The 15,730-nt window shown below is 41.2% G+C and overlaps 1 protein-coding gene across 1 annotated transcript in view; it reads right to left on the bottom strand.

Moving 5' to 3' along the window:
- Positions 1-15,730, bottom strand: part of GALNT2 (polypeptide N-acetylgalactosaminyltransferase 2) — a 200,125-nt gene that overhangs the window by 87,869 nt on the left and 96,526 nt on the right. The window contains exon 2 of the mRNA XM_004426886.3: positions 9,416-9,509. Coding sequence (XP_004426943.1) covers positions 9,416-9,509 — 94 coding nt within the window. The remainder of the gene's footprint in view (positions 1-9,415; positions 9,510-15,730) is intronic.

The raw sequence follows: 15,730 nt of genomic DNA, 5'->3' as shown, positions 1-15,730 counted from the left end.
CACTGCTTCTCCAGCCATGCTGAGGCCGCGTCCCACATACAGCAACTAGAAGGATGTGCAACTATGACATACAACTATCTACTGGGGCTTTGGGGGGGGGAAGGAGGAGGATTGGCAATAAATGTTAGCTCATAGCCGGTCTTCCTCAGCAAAAAGAGGAGGATTAGCACGGATGTTAGCTCAGGGCCGATCTTCCTCACAAAAAAAAAGGGGGGGGAATGTAGGATTCACTAAGTGATCCCTGAACTTAGGGAGCTTTGACAGAAGAATTCCTGGCCAGCATTACCAGTGTAAGGTCAAAAGCAAATCACTTCACAACCACGCCTGGTCTCAACTGATAACAACGGGACCCAAGTTAAGTAAAACGAAAAATCACGCCGACCAGATAGAGCTCTCACCCTAATTTCGAGACTTCCTTTATGGACTGGGTTTCGACCGAAGAACCTAGAGAGGAAACCGTGGGTCTCTAAAAGGCAAACACGGTGGATCTGAGTTGTTGATGAATACAGTTGCTGGTGTTCACTCTGGCAGTTCTGCTCCTGCACGCTGCTCATGAAGCCCTCCTAAGCCAGGCTCCGGCTCTGCAGGACTTGGCCTGCGCTCCTCAAGCCCCAGGAATTTACTGCTGAACACAGAAGACCGAGCTCCCAGCAGAAAACGAAGGCCAGGACCCCAGCCTCAGGCCTCCTGTCTGTGATAGCCACTCTGCTGGTGTACCTTACTGAAATTCCAGACTCTACGCCAAAGTAGGGTGGGCTGGGAGAAGAAATTAAGTAAAAATGATAACCTGGGCTTTTGTGGCCACAGCCAACCCAAGAGCAGTGGTCTCCAAAGTGGGGCCACACCAGACAATCTTCTGGGGTATAAAAAGAAAATAGTAGACATTTTCAAGTACTTTTCCTAATCCTTTACAATATCTTATTTAAATATGCTTTAGAATGTATCAGTGGATTAGCATGGTACTATGTGTGTAATTTATGAGTATTTTAACATATATGAGGGAGGATGATCTGTGCTCAAAATACTTTTGCTCACAGAGTATATGGTCAAAAAAATTGGAGGCTGTTGCCTGGGGGCCTCACTGCTATCTTAGATCTGGCTCCTTCATCTGTCAGTGGGTTTTGTGAAAGACACCAGGCTCCTATACGCGGCTCAGAGCCGCCTCCTCCCACCCATCTGCCTACAACTGCTAGAGATCCAACACCTAGAACACCGGAAGCGGCTGAGCTTCCTAACAACCCACTTACACAGTGGAAAGTGCTGTGACAAGTGGTTCCTTGCGTACCACAAAATTCTAGCTGTGTACATCATTCTTGGGGAAAATATATTTCTTAACCATAACAAAATAATTTCTAAAGGAAAAAATCATGTGTATGCTGGTTTAGTAAGAAAAAAGTTTCCAACAAAAAAGGAAAACAAAGTCCTTTGGCAAAATAAAAGGACATAATACATTCATCAAAAGCTATTAATAATAACTCAAAAAACGAGGAAAATCAGTACATTCCTATCTCTTTGAAGATAGGACAATCAACTGTATAACAGTTAAGAATATGAAAGCCAGGGCCAACACCACACTGAATTCATTTTAACTATAGCGTAACTCTTAATAGTCACATCTAGTGTACACCCTGAAGATGGCTTCTCTCTCCCTCTCCATATATGCCTTAAAATCCACTAGAACACTTGGTTTTTTTAATAGAAGACAATCCACAGGAAGTCTCTCATTAATCCACACAGCAGAAGTATATCCTACTATAATAAAAGAGGCTTATTAGCTAACTATTCTATTCAGAGGCTCCCTACTGCATGGGTAATGCCTATTTTACATAGGAAGGAACTGGGGCTCAGGGCTTCATGACTCACCCAGGAGTTAAGGAAGAAGAAAGGGGGCAGACCTAACAGAGACATCTAACGCATACAGATGGCACACTCCCACTCACCCAGGAGTTAAGGAAGAAGAAAGGGGGCAGACCTAACAGAGACATCTAACGCATACAGATGCACGCTCCCACTCACCCAGGAGTTAAGGAAGAAGAAAGGGGGCAGACCTAACAGAGACGTCTAACGCATACAGATGCACGCTCCCACGTCTAGTGCAGCTGGGACAATGGAGAGGGCGTGGACAAAGGAGGGTTCGTACTCCCCAGGATGATGCTTGTCCAACCTCAGTAAGAAACATGAACATACAAACTCTGTCACTATCACACAAATTTCATAAACCAAATTCTGGTTTCCAGTCCAGCATGTAAGCAGCTTGGAAGTCATCACTCTATTCTAACAACAAGTACAAAGCTGAATGGCTGAAAAATCAATAGCCCTTCTTAGATCCCTCAGAGAAGTGAGGTCATATGGCAAAATGCTGCTCCAAAACTCGGAGAGACCAAGACCAACAGGTGAACATAGAGAATCACAACTTATCAGAATAGCAACCTCTGCAGGAACCAGCGCCCAGATAGCAAAACCTGAACTCCAAGTGATGAACTGCTGGAGGCTCACTGTGGACAAGCCTGAGAGATAAAAACTCCAGTGGGGACAGTCACAAGGGGACCCCCACACTTTTGTGAATTTTACTTCCAGGAGCTTACCCAGGTTTCTCACAGTAAATATCGAAGACAGATTCCCTTATTCTTCCAGCAGAGGGAGGGGAAAAGGAACCATTTTGAAATAGGCCAGAGCACTCTGTCGTTAACAAGGCCCGCTCTCAAGAGAAACTATTTTACCAGAGCCTAACCAACCCGGAGGAAAAAAATGCCCGACTCCAGTCTGCCCTAGCCTTCCACATGGGGGAAGGAAAATACTCAATTCCAGTAGACTCTAGTCATTCTGTCCTGCCTAAGTGGGAGAAAAACTGAGAAGCACTTGTGAAGTTCACAGCCCAAGGGCACAGGCTCACTAAAAGACAGAGGCCTATCATATAACTATAGAATGCTTCCCCTCCCCTCACCCCTTACGACCACATCACTAAAGGCCTATTTACTGGAGCTCCTTTTACCCAGTATATGATATCTGGCTTTTAAGAAAAAATTACAAGGCATACTAAAAGGCAAAAAACACAGTCTGAAGAGAAAGCAAACATCAGATATGGCAGGGATGGTGGAATTCTCATACCAGGAATTTCAACTATATAAATAACTATGATTAAAATGTTAAGAACTCTAATGAAAAAGTAGACAACATGGAAAAACAAATGGATAATGTAAGCAGAGAGATGAAAGTTCTAAGAAAGAATCGTAAAGGGATCATAGAGATCAAAAACACCATAACAGAAATGAGAACGGCTTTGATGCACTCACTAGTAGACTAGACACGGCTGAGGAAAGAATCTCTGAGCTTGAGGAGATGACAACAGACGTTTCCAAATTGAAAAGCAAAGATGCAAAAAGACTGAAAAGAAAACGGAACAGAATACCCAAGGACTGTTGGACAACTACAAAAAGTATAACGTATGTGTAATGGGAATACCAGATGGAGAAGAAAGAAAGAAAGAAATAGAATATTTGAAGCAATAATGACAGAATTTCCTCAAATTAATGTCAGACATCAAATACAGATCCAGGAAGCTCAGAGAACACCAAGCAGGATAAATACCAAAAAACAACAAAAAAACACTATTACCTAGGCATAGCATATTCAAACTGCAGAAAATTAACGATAAAGAAAAAATCTTGAAACAAGATAAGAGGGAAAAAACAGCTTTAGAGAAACAAAGATAAGAATTACATCCAACTTCTCCTCAGAAACCATGCAAGCAAGAAGAGAGTTGAATGAAATAACTAAAGTGTTGAGAGAAAAAAAATCACCAAACTAGAATTCTGTACCTTGTGAAATTAATCTCCAAAAGTGGAGGAGAAATAAACACATTCTCAGAAACGAAAATTGAGGGACTCTATTACTAGTAGACCTGGCTTGCAAGAAATGTTAAAAGAAGCTCTTCAGAGAGAAAGAAAATGACATAGGCTAGAAACTCAGATATTTTCCTTAAAGAAAGGAAGAGCCTAAGAGATGGAATAAGTGAAGGTAAAATAACTTCAATTTTTCTTATTCTTAATTGATCTAACAGTTAACAGTTTTTTCAAAATTATAATAGCAACAATGTATTCGATTATGTATGCTTATATATTATATATATTCTTACATATATGTGAAATGAATGACAGCAATGATACAAGGGATAGGAGGGAGGAATTAGTAATATTTTGTTATAAGATACTTGTGCTGTGAAGCAGGATAGTGTTATTTGAAATTAGACTTGGATTAGTTGTAAATGCATACTGCAAACTCTAGGGAAACCACTAAAAAAAGTAGAAAAAGAAGAGAAAAATGGAATCATAAAATGCTCAGTTAAAACTATAGAAGGCATAAAAAGAGTGGAAGACAAAATAAGAACAAGAGCAAGGAATAGAAAAGAATAACAATTATGATAGATATTAATACAACTATATTAATAAACACCTTAAATGTCAATGGTCTATACACACCGATTAAAAGACAGAGATTGTCAGAGTGGATCAAAAATCAAGACCCAACTAACTATATGCTGTCTATAAGAAATCCACTTTAAATATAAAGACACAGAGATTAAGAGCAAAAGGGAAGGAGAAAGAGATACCATTTTAAAGATTTTATTTATTTATTTTTTTCCCCCAAAGCCCCAGTAGATAGTTGTGTGTCATAGCTGCACATCCTTCTAGTTGCTGTATGTGGGACGCGGCCTCAGCATGGCCGGAGAAGCAGCGCGTCGGTGCGAGCCCGGGATCCGAACCCGGGTCGCCAGCAGTGGAGCGCGCTCACTTAACCACCAAGCCACGGGGCCGGCCCCAAGAGATACCATTTTAATACTAATCAAAAGACAGTGAGAGCAGCTACATTAATTTCAGACTGAGCTGACTTTAGACCAAGGAGAGTTATCAGGGATAAAGACGGGCAACACATAATGATAAAAAGGTCAATTCTTCAAGATAACATAACGATTCTTAATGTGTAAGCACCTAACAACGGAGCATCAAAATACATGAGACAAAAACTGATAGAACTGTGAGAAACAGATAAAGCCACTATTATAGTTGGAGACTTCAAGACTCCTCTATCAGAAATGGACAGATCCAGCACGAAGAAAATCAGTAAAGACATAGCTGAACTAGACAACAACATCAATCAACTGGATATAATTGACATCTATAGATTACTTTATCCAACAACTGCAGAATACACATTCTTCTCAAGCTCACACAAAACCTTCACCAAGACACCACGTTCTAGACCATAAAACACACCTTAAAAAATTTAAAAGAATAGAAATTATACAATGTCTGCTCTCAGACCACAATGGAACTAAAAATCAATACAGAAAGATAGCTGAAAAATACCAAAATACTTGGAGATAAAACAACATACTTCTAAATAACACATGGGTCAAAGAACAAACTCAAGAAAAATTTAAAAATATTTTGAACTAAATGAAAATGGCAATACAACATCAAAATTTGTGCAATGTAGTCAAAGTAGTGCTTGGAGGGAAACTTACAGCATTGAATGAAATATGAGATAAGAAGAAAGATCTAAAATCAATCATCTAACATCCCACTTTAGGAAACTAGAAAAAGAAGAGCAGATTAAATCCAAAGTCAGCAGAACAAAAGAAATAATAAAAATTAGAGTAGAAATCTATGAAATAGAAAAAAAAGGAAATCAACAGAAAAAAAAATCTGGTTCTTGGAAAAGATCAATAAAATCAATTAAGCCTTTAGCCAGGCTAACTAAGAAAAAAAGAGAAAACACACAAATTACAAATATCAGAAACGAAAGAGGGGATATCACTACAGATCCCATGGACATTAAAAGGAGAATAAAAAATATTATGAATATCTCTATGCCTGCAAATTTGATGACCTAGAGGAATGGACCAATTTCTTGAAAGACACAATCTCCCAAAACTCAGACAAGAAGAAATAGACAATTTCAATAGGCCTTTATCTATTAAAGAAATTAAATCAATAACTATTAACCTTCCAAAACAGAAAGCACCGGACCCAGATGGGTTCATTAGTGAATTCTGCCAACCATTTAAGGAAGAAATTATACTAATTCTCTATAATCTCTTCCAGAAGATAGAAGCAGGGGGAATACTTCCTAACTCATTCTATGAGGCCAGCACTACCCTAACAGCAAAACCAGACAAAGATATTACAAGAAAAAAAAATTACAAACCAATACTTATGAATATAGATGCAAAACTCCTCAACAAAATATTAGCAAATATAATTCAACAATGTATAGAAAGAATTATATACCATGACCAAGTAGGATTTATCCCAGGTATGCAACACTGGTTCAACATGTGAAAATCAATTAATATAATCTATCACATTAAGAGGCTAAAGAAGAAAAATCACCTCATCATATTAATAGATGCAGAAAAAGCATTTGATAAAATCCAACACCCATTCATGATAAAAACTCTCAGCAAACTAGGAACAGAGGGGAAACTTCTTCAACTTGATAAAGAACATCTACAAAAAAACCTACAGCTAACATCATACTTAATGGTGAGAAACTAGAAGCCTTCCTGCCAAGACCAGGAATTAGGAAGGCAAGGATGATGCCTCTCACCACTCCTTTTCAACACTGTACTAGAAGCACTAGCTAATCAAATAAGACAAGAAAAAGAAACAAAAGGTATAAAATAGACTGGGAAGGAAGAAATAAAACTGTCTTTATTCACAGATGACATGATTGTCTATGTAGAAAATCTGAAAGAATCAACAGAAAACTCCTAGAACTAATAAGTAATTAGTACATGTGCTGCCAAAGCAAGCTTGGAATTAATAATTAAAGCAAGGTTGCAGGATACAAGGTTAATACACAAAAGTCAATTGCTTTCCAATATGAACAATGAACAAGCGGAATTTGAAATTAAAAACAGAATACCATTTACATTAGCATCCAAAAAAATGAAATGGTTTGGTATAAATCTAACAAAATAGGCACAAAATTTGTATGAGCAAAACTTTAAAACTCTGCTGAAAAAAATTTAAAAAGAACTAAATAAATGGAGAGATATTCCATGTTCACAAGTATGAAGAATCAATATTGTCAAGATGTCAGTTCTTACCAACTTGATCTATAGATTTAACACAATCCAAATCAAATCCCAGCAAGTTATTTTGTAGGTATCAACAAACTGATTCAAATTTATATAGAGTAGCAAAAAACCCCAAACAGCCAACACAATATTCAATGGGAAGAACAAAGTTGGAGGACTAACTCTATCCAACTTGAAGACTTAATATAAAGCTAAAGTAATCAAGATAGTGTGGTACTGGTGAAAGAAAAGACAAACAGATCAATGGAACAGAACAGAGAGCCCAGAAATAGACCCACACAAATATAGTCAACTGATCTTTGACAAAGGAGCAAAGGCAACACAATGGAGCAAAAACAGCCTTTTCAACAAACAGTACTGGAAGAACTGGATATCCACCTGCAAGAAAAAAAATAAATAAATCTAGACACAGACGTTACACTCTTCTCAAAAATTAACTCAAAATGGATTATAGACCTAAATATGAAACACAATACTATAAAACTCCTAGAAGATAAGATAGGAAAAAACCTAGGTGACCTTAGGTATGGTGATGACTTTTTATATACAACATCAAAGGCATGATCCATGAAAAAGCTGATAAATCTAAACTTCATTAAAATTAAAATTTTCTGCCCTGGGAAAGACACCATCAAGAGAAGGAGACGACAAGCCACAGACTGAGAGAAAATATTTGCAAACGCCATAACTGATAAAGGAATGTTATCCAAAATATACAAAGAACTCTTAAAACAAAACAATAAGAAAATGAGCAATCCAATCAAAAGATGGGCAAAAAGACCTGAACAGACTCCTCAAAGAAGATAAACAGATGGCAAATAAAAATATGAAAAGATACTCAATATCATATGTCATTAGGGAATTGCAAATTAAAACAACACAGATACCACTTCCAATCTATTAAAATGGCCAAAATCAAAAACACTGCCAACACCAAATGCTGTCGAGGATGTGGAGCAAAAGGAACTCTGATTCATTGCTGCTGGGAATGCAAAATGGTACAGACACTTTGGAAGATAGTTTGGCAGTTTCTTACAAAAATAAACATATTCCTACCACAGGATCCAGCAGTCTCCCTCCTTGGTATTTACCCAAATGAGGTGAAAACTTATGCTCACACAAAAACCTGCACACAGATGTTTATAGCAGCTTTATGCATCATTGCCAAAACTTGGAAGCAACCAAGATGTCCTTCAGCAAGTGAAAGGATAAATAAACTGTGGTACATCCAGACAATAGAATACTATTCAGTGATTAAAATACAAACATGCTGGGCTGGCCCAGTGATGCAAGCGGTTAAGTGCGCGCGCTCCGCTGCAGCAGCTCGGGGTTCGCCGGTTTGGATCCCGGGCGCGCACCGAAGCACCGCTTGGCAAGCCATGCTATGGCTGCGTCCCATATAAAGTGGAGGAAGATGGGCACGGATGGTAGCCCAGGGCCAGTCTTCCTCAGCAAAAAAAAAGAGGAGGATTAGGAGATGCTAGCACAGGGCTGATCTTCCTCACAAAAAAAAAAAAACAAAAACAAAAACATGCTACCAAGCCATGAAAAGATATGAAGGAACCTTCAATGCACATTACTAAGTGCAAGAACCCAACGTGAAATGGCTGCAGACTGTATGATTCCAATGATATGACATTTTGAAAAAGGCAAAACCACGGAGACAGTAAAAGGATCAGTGGGTGCCAGGGATTGGGGGAGGGAGGGATGAATACAGAGGATTTTTAGACCAGTGAAACTACTCTGTATGATACTGTAATGGTGGATTCATGTCATACGTTTGTCAAAACCCACAGAATGTACAACACCAAGAGTGAATCCTAATGTAAAATGGACTCTGGGTCACTACGATGTATCAATAGTGGTTCATTAACTGTAACAAATGCACCACTCTGGTGGGGGATGTCAGACAGTGGGGGAGGCTGTGCATGTGTTGGGGCAGGAGGTATACGGAAATCTCTGTATTTTGTGCTCAGTTTTGCTGTGAACCTAAAACTGTTCTAAAAAATAAAATCTATTAAGAAAATTTGTGAACTAATACATATCATCCTGTCTTTTCTATTTTTTCTTTCAACAAATTTTAGTCACCTCCCAGTGAACTTACTTCATTACGTACTAATGGGCCACTAAGCAAGTCAGCAAAACACTGTTCGAGGGCAGTCTCCAGCTGCCCTATGAAATCCATTCTCTACCCCACAGGCCACATGCTCCAAATGTCACATTCAGCTTGTTCACAATTAGTGGGCAAGATGACTTCCTGACCACCAGCCACCAGCCCAAGGCTGGACTGGCCGCTGTGGGCTGCTGCGGTACCTGGAGGGAGGGTCTCCATGCTTTGTGCTTTCTCATCCCCGTTGCTGTGATGAAGGTCTTTCTTTTTAATTGGGTCAATTTCATTCCAGTCCTCCTAGGGGGAAGAAAAACACCAAATGAGTCGATTGGTTCTTCAAGCACACCTTCATTCATCAGTTCAATAAACACTGAGTCTTATGATGCCAGTGGGCCCTGGGGATGTAATGAGAGAGAATTCCCATCTCCAGGACCTGCATCCCAGAACTTCTCCGGGTGGTAGAGGTGCAAGGGGAGAAAAGCACGGGAGTGACCTTTTCCAAGAAAGGATTTGCATTTCTCTCTTCATTTTATATTTGTATTGCATATCTATGGGAAGGAAATAGTCTGGAAACTCCCATGGCTTTGAGGATCTGTGAAGGTGGAGAAGGGAGATAGGAAAAGTAGATTAAATAAAATAATTCAATAGTGGTTAAATTAAAGCCATTAAAATCAGGGTAGCTCTCAAGACATCTTAGATGGTGTAAGGACATCCTAGGACCCTATGGCCCCTTTGAGGCCTCCTCAGAGGCTGTTAAATGATTTGTTTAATTCCACTGAATAACAGCGGAGGGAGAGGAAAGGACCCGCCAAGCTTTTCCTAGGGCTTACTCTAATAAGACTGCCAATGGAACAGAGCTGCAAATTAAGGGCTTAATGTGAAACCAGAATAAGATATAAACTGGCAGAATTTATTCAACTCATCATCTGTGCAAACGATTTACTCTAATATACCAACATTAAATCAAACTAAATAACAACTCCATGACCACAGATCTAAATATATTTTTCAACCACTTGGAATCTGATTTCTGTGAATAAAATAAGAAAGGTTTCTGTAGTAACCCAAATCAGAAATATCCTGTGGCTACTAAGTCTCACATAGACTTCTGTGAGCCAAACATTGTCAACTGGCCATTTTCCTGAGCAGATGCTATTAGGATGATGTGCAGCATTAAGCCCTCCCTGAGGGGAGACCCAACCAGTTCTGTATGGGTTTGTTAGCTGGCGTTCCTCCAGATCAGGCTGCACGCTGTGCAAAAGCTAACCGCTGGAGACACTGTGGCTCTTCAAAATGTAAAGCGAGAGCTGCAAGATGGGTAATCCTCAGGGGCTGGGCCAAATATACATTTTTTCCCAAAAGCAACTTGCTCCACCAATAATCTGCATTTCTACTCAAAAGGACAGTCATTAAAGAGAAACCGTGGCTTAACTTCCTCCCTCTAGAGGCCAGTTTTTCAACTTCAGTTGCTTCTGTAGTGAAGTGATACAGCTGCGTTTATCCCATCAGGGCCATCACGGAAACCATGGGCGGGGGCACCCGGGGAGGAAGACGCCACTGCAGACACAGTGGGCTAGTGAGAGGAACCACCCTGTGGTCCTAGCTTCAGCCACCACTGCAGGGCATTCCTCAGGCCTTGAAGTGCCCCAAGTACTGGGACTTTTGAAGATCTTACCCCACATTGTAACAAATGTATGAAAACGCATCTGCATCCCAGTTTAAATATTTTTTTGCTGCAAAAAAAAATTGAAAGATATTTATAATTTGGCTTTGGGGATTATTTGGTTATAAATAAACTTTCAATTTACTATTGGCAATGACTTCATAGCAATCTTGGCAAATGCATAGGAGTAAGAGAATCGAACCTACTAACTGCCTTTACGATATCAGGAAATATGTGTGAATACTCAATTCAGCAAGTAATGAAGTTACCAGAGTCACACTGTGTAGACTTTCAATTAAGCATTACTAATTTTTATTTTGTAGCTTGCTTGTAGCATTTTGTGGCTAATCACTTTTTTCCTGCAGGCATTTGGCCTACTACATACACCGGCTAATGGATCAAACCATTTCACCTTGTACTCAAATAAAATCAAAAGTGAATGTTGCCATTTCATTTCATTCAGTGGGGCCAGTGACTTTGGTCTTATTTTCTACATGTAAGAATCAAGGCATTATCCGTAGTGTTCACGAAATCAGCATCCACAAGTCAACCATCAATGTTTTCTCAGAAAACAAACGTTTCCTTCTTCTCACAAACCAGATTGGCTAGTCCATGTGTAACATTCCTCAACCTCCCTTTCACCTCCCCACCATAAACCAAGGCCGGGGAGGAGGATGTGCTGTATGACTAGGGCATGGCAAAGTCCCAAGCAGGTGAAATAATGCTGAGGGCCATTTATGGAGGCCCACTATGCACCAGGCATTGCACACAGATACTTTCTCATCCCTGCAACATCTTGGCATTTTATAATTCCTATCTTACAATGGGGACACAGAAGATCAGAGAGGGTAAGCAATTTGTCCAGGTTACATAGCAAGTGAAAAGCTCAAACTGGCCTTTATAAATCAGGATGGGGATGGCAGCCCAGGGCTCAGTTTAATCCAAGTTACAAGAGCCTGATTCTCACAATGTCACAAAAATCCCAGGATACATTTCTAGGAGGTCATTCACAAAGGACAGCTTTGTTCTGGACTCCCAAGCCAGAAAGTACAAATTACCATGTTAACTACCCTCTCCTAGAATAAAATGACGAGGCAGAGGAAGAAAAGGAGGAGCCACCTCAGACACTAACACTCTTTACTAGGTGCCAAGGCCCAATAACCTGTGCACACATTAACCCTCCTGACAATGCTAGTACTACCCCCATTTTACTGATGAGGAAGCTGAGGCCCTGGAAGTTTAAGTAATACAAAGTACATAATGAGGGGAGATTCGAACCCCAGGGAATTTAGTACTGGAGTCCCTGGTCACAATCACTCCACTGTACTGCCTTTAGATAAAAGATAGCCAAAATGAAAGTAAAACAATGTACAAAAAAAAAAGTAAAACACGGCATTAACTATCTCAGAATCTCAGAATACGTCTGATCACCAAATTCCTGACAGTTCAAGAGGGTTGACTGGATTCACGGGATGAGACATTGCCCAAGTACAACCCACCACCTGTCAACAGCTCACCCTTCCAGACGCTTGCCATTTTCCACTCTCTTCTTGTCACCCTAACCCACAGCCTCTGCTGGATATTAGGCAAGACCCCAGAGATATAGTGGGGACCAGGCAGCTTTTCCCTGGTTGAGTGTACACAGTCTGCACACAGACAAGCATTCGACAATGACAGCACAGAGTCATGCCCTACACAGTGCAAGGGCAGGGACTCCACGCGGAGGGCTCTGAGAAGTCTGTGCATGAGAAGGGACACCTTAGCAGGAATCTGAGGGAGTCAACAATTGACCTGGCAAGGAGAAATGACGGGGGATGGGGGCTCCACTTGGAAGGAACAAAATGAAAGGTAGAAAATAGGAAGCCATGGACGAGGTAAGATATTCTGAGACTTGAGGCTTGTGTTCTGGAAACACCCCTTTGGCTGTGGTGTAGGGAGCAGGCTGGAGGGGGACAAAGGAGAGACCAGGAGGCCATTAGGGCAACGCAGCAATGGAAGGTGGTGAGCTGGCTCCACTCCAGGTCCTAGAGATGCAGAAGGAGACAGGCACAGCCAGGGGATGCCTGGAGGAGGCTGAGAGAAGGAAGAATCAGAGATGGCAGGTTCCTGACTTGAAGATTTCATAGACGAAGTGACATGCAGCAATAACAACACGAGAAAGTTGTTTGGGTGGGGTAAGGAGTGGCGCTAGGAAATCAAGACAAATTTGTTTTGGAAATGCTGAGGTTCCTGCGAGATGCTAAGAGGACGTATCTGGAAAACAGATGGAGACACATGTCTGGAGTTCTGGAAAGGCATGAGGCAATTAAAGCTACTGGTGAGCATGAGAGAGACTACCCAGGGAGGGTGTGAGCCAAGTGAGAACAGGGTCCCAGGGCAGCAGGAGACGCCAACATTTAAGGGACAAGTGGGAAACATCGTGCGTTGGGAAGAGTCCTGGCCTAGGAGCTGGAGCCTGGGGTTCTAGCGCTGGCTTTTGTCAATGACTGTGGGGGTCCGAGGAGGTCGCCTCATTTCTCTAACACCAGGACACTGGGCTAAATGCCTCGAGGTCCCTGTTCGCCCTGGCATTCCCATGTAGCAGACACACTCAGCACTCCATCGGACTTCCTACCTGTTTCACACGTTTGGTATCCAGAAGCATTTCAGGTCCTTTGGGGGCAGGAGGGCTGTGTCACATCTTTTGCACACCCACAGTACCAAGTGTGGTGGGGGACTTACAGTAGTTGCTCAATAATAAATGCAGTTGCAAACAAACCTCTCACCCTACTTACTCAGACTGATTTTACTGGCTTCTCCCACTTCGCAGTGGAAGCTTTTCATTACAACAATCGCCCTCCCATACATTTACATACATTATAAGACTAATTTACACCAGTGGCGGCTCCGTTTAAAAATGGCAATGTACTGAATGCAAATTTATGGAGAAGGCTCTGGTTCCCAGTAACCATTGGTATCCAGGAGGTGCTACCAACTGATTTGTTTGTTTTCTCCGTTAAGAGAAAATGAGGCAGTGACAGATAGGTCCTCTTTTTTGTGACAAGTATAAACTGCTGAGATTAGAGGAGTAATGATGTGGTTTGATGCTGGGTCAAAAGTTGCAGAGAATTCAAAGCCTGTGATCCAGTAAGCCTGCTTTTATTTCCCAGGATGCAGACCCATCTCTGCTTTGTTTCTCCTGCCCTCAAAGGAGGGCGGTTGACACTGAATACATAATGACTAGCTCACAGATAGACAATGCTCAGACAAATGTAGACAAGGGCGGGCTCAGTGTTCTGATGGAAAACTGAATTCTGTCAGGGAAATTTCCAGAGGTCTAGGATTCTCTGCCAACTAAATCAAGAAACATGGAGCAGGGAGGATGCCGTTGTCTTCACTCAACTTGACCATTTGGACCACAGTGTTGGATCATCCACACACAACCTCCAGAAAGACCTAGAGAGCCTCATCTAGGGCCTTGAGATTTTCTCTTCCTTGTTAAACGGCACTTGAGCCAGAGAATGCACACACTAATTCCTGTCCTCCTATTTACTAACTGACCTAAGTTGGTAGCTACCATTATTAGATATTTGAATTTGGTTAGTTTTCATAGTCTAAAAACTCAAGAAATGCACCTTGCCCACATTGTTCTTACAAATGCATACAGCAGAAGCAGACTATTACCTGAAGCACAAATGGAATTAAATCAGGCCAGGAGTGAGATCTGATGGAAATAAATGACTGAGTGACATCTCTTTATCTTCCATAATTAGAGTGCACAGCAGCCAAAATTCATCCTATTTCTAAGTAGATAAAAGAGCAATGACTTTTAACACAATCACATTATTTTCAGAAAAGTAAATCCAATTGGTTGGTTTACTGAATAGTTATAAAAATTAATTAAATATAGGTTTCATTACTATTAAAAGAAAATTATCCATTATATTCCCAATATGAACTGTCTTTTTCAAAATAAGAATAAATAAAAAGTGGGCTTGGCTTTTGCCAGAGACAAAATGTCAGTCGCTTTGGAGGGAGGGACTGTGCTAAGGAGGAGACGGGGCTGTGTAAGCTGCTCCCCAGGTCAGAGGGATGGCGGTAGGAAGGCTGCTGCGGCGGAAGCAGAAGAGATAGCACCAGCTGGTAGAGCAGTCTCTGAAGTACTAATAGTCTGCTATCAACTTGTTAAAGGCACTATTTAGTCCAACCCTTCATTTCCCAGATGAGGAAAGAGATCCAGAAGGGCTAAGTGACATACTGTGTAATCAACTGCCGTAAAACAAATTACCTCAAAACTTAGTAGCTTAAAACAATTAACACTGTTATCTCACACAGCTTCTGAGGCTCAGGAACCTGGATGGTTCTGGCCCATGGTCTCTCATGAGGCTGCAGGCAAGATGTCAGCCAGGGCTGCCATCATCTGAAGGTCTGACCGGGGCTGATGGGCTGCTTGCAAGATTGTTCACTCACATGGCTGTTGGCTAGAGGCCCCAGTTCCTCACCACAGACTCATCCACACGGCTGCTTAAGTGTCCTCACAACATGGCAGCTGGCCTCCCCTATGGTAAGTGATCCGAGAGAGGGGGAAAGCAGGACGGGGGGAGGGGGAGGCAGAGGGAGAGAAGAAGACACTAGGACTCCTTTTATGACCTAGTCTTGGAAATCATACAGTCACACCACCACATTCTATTCATTAGAAGAAAGTCACTATGTCCAGCCTACACTCAAGGGGAGGAGAATTAGACTCCACATTTTGAGAGGAGGACTGTCAAAGAATCGGTGAATATATTCTAAAACCACGACATTTATCAATGCCATAAAACTTGATAGTGGCAGAGATGAGGCCAGAATATGCCAAAGGCAGACAGAACACTGA

The sequence above is a fragment of the Ceratotherium simum genome, chromosome 6 (genome assembly GCF_057802395.1).
Source record: "Ceratotherium simum simum isolate JZ-2026a chromosome 6, ASM5780239v1, whole genome shotgun sequence".
In the NCBI taxonomy this organism is placed as follows: Eukaryota; Metazoa; Chordata; class Mammalia; order Perissodactyla; family Rhinocerotidae; genus Ceratotherium; species Ceratotherium simum.
Note: the sequence above shows the minus strand (reverse complement) of the source record. Positions and strands in the feature narration are given on the sequence as shown.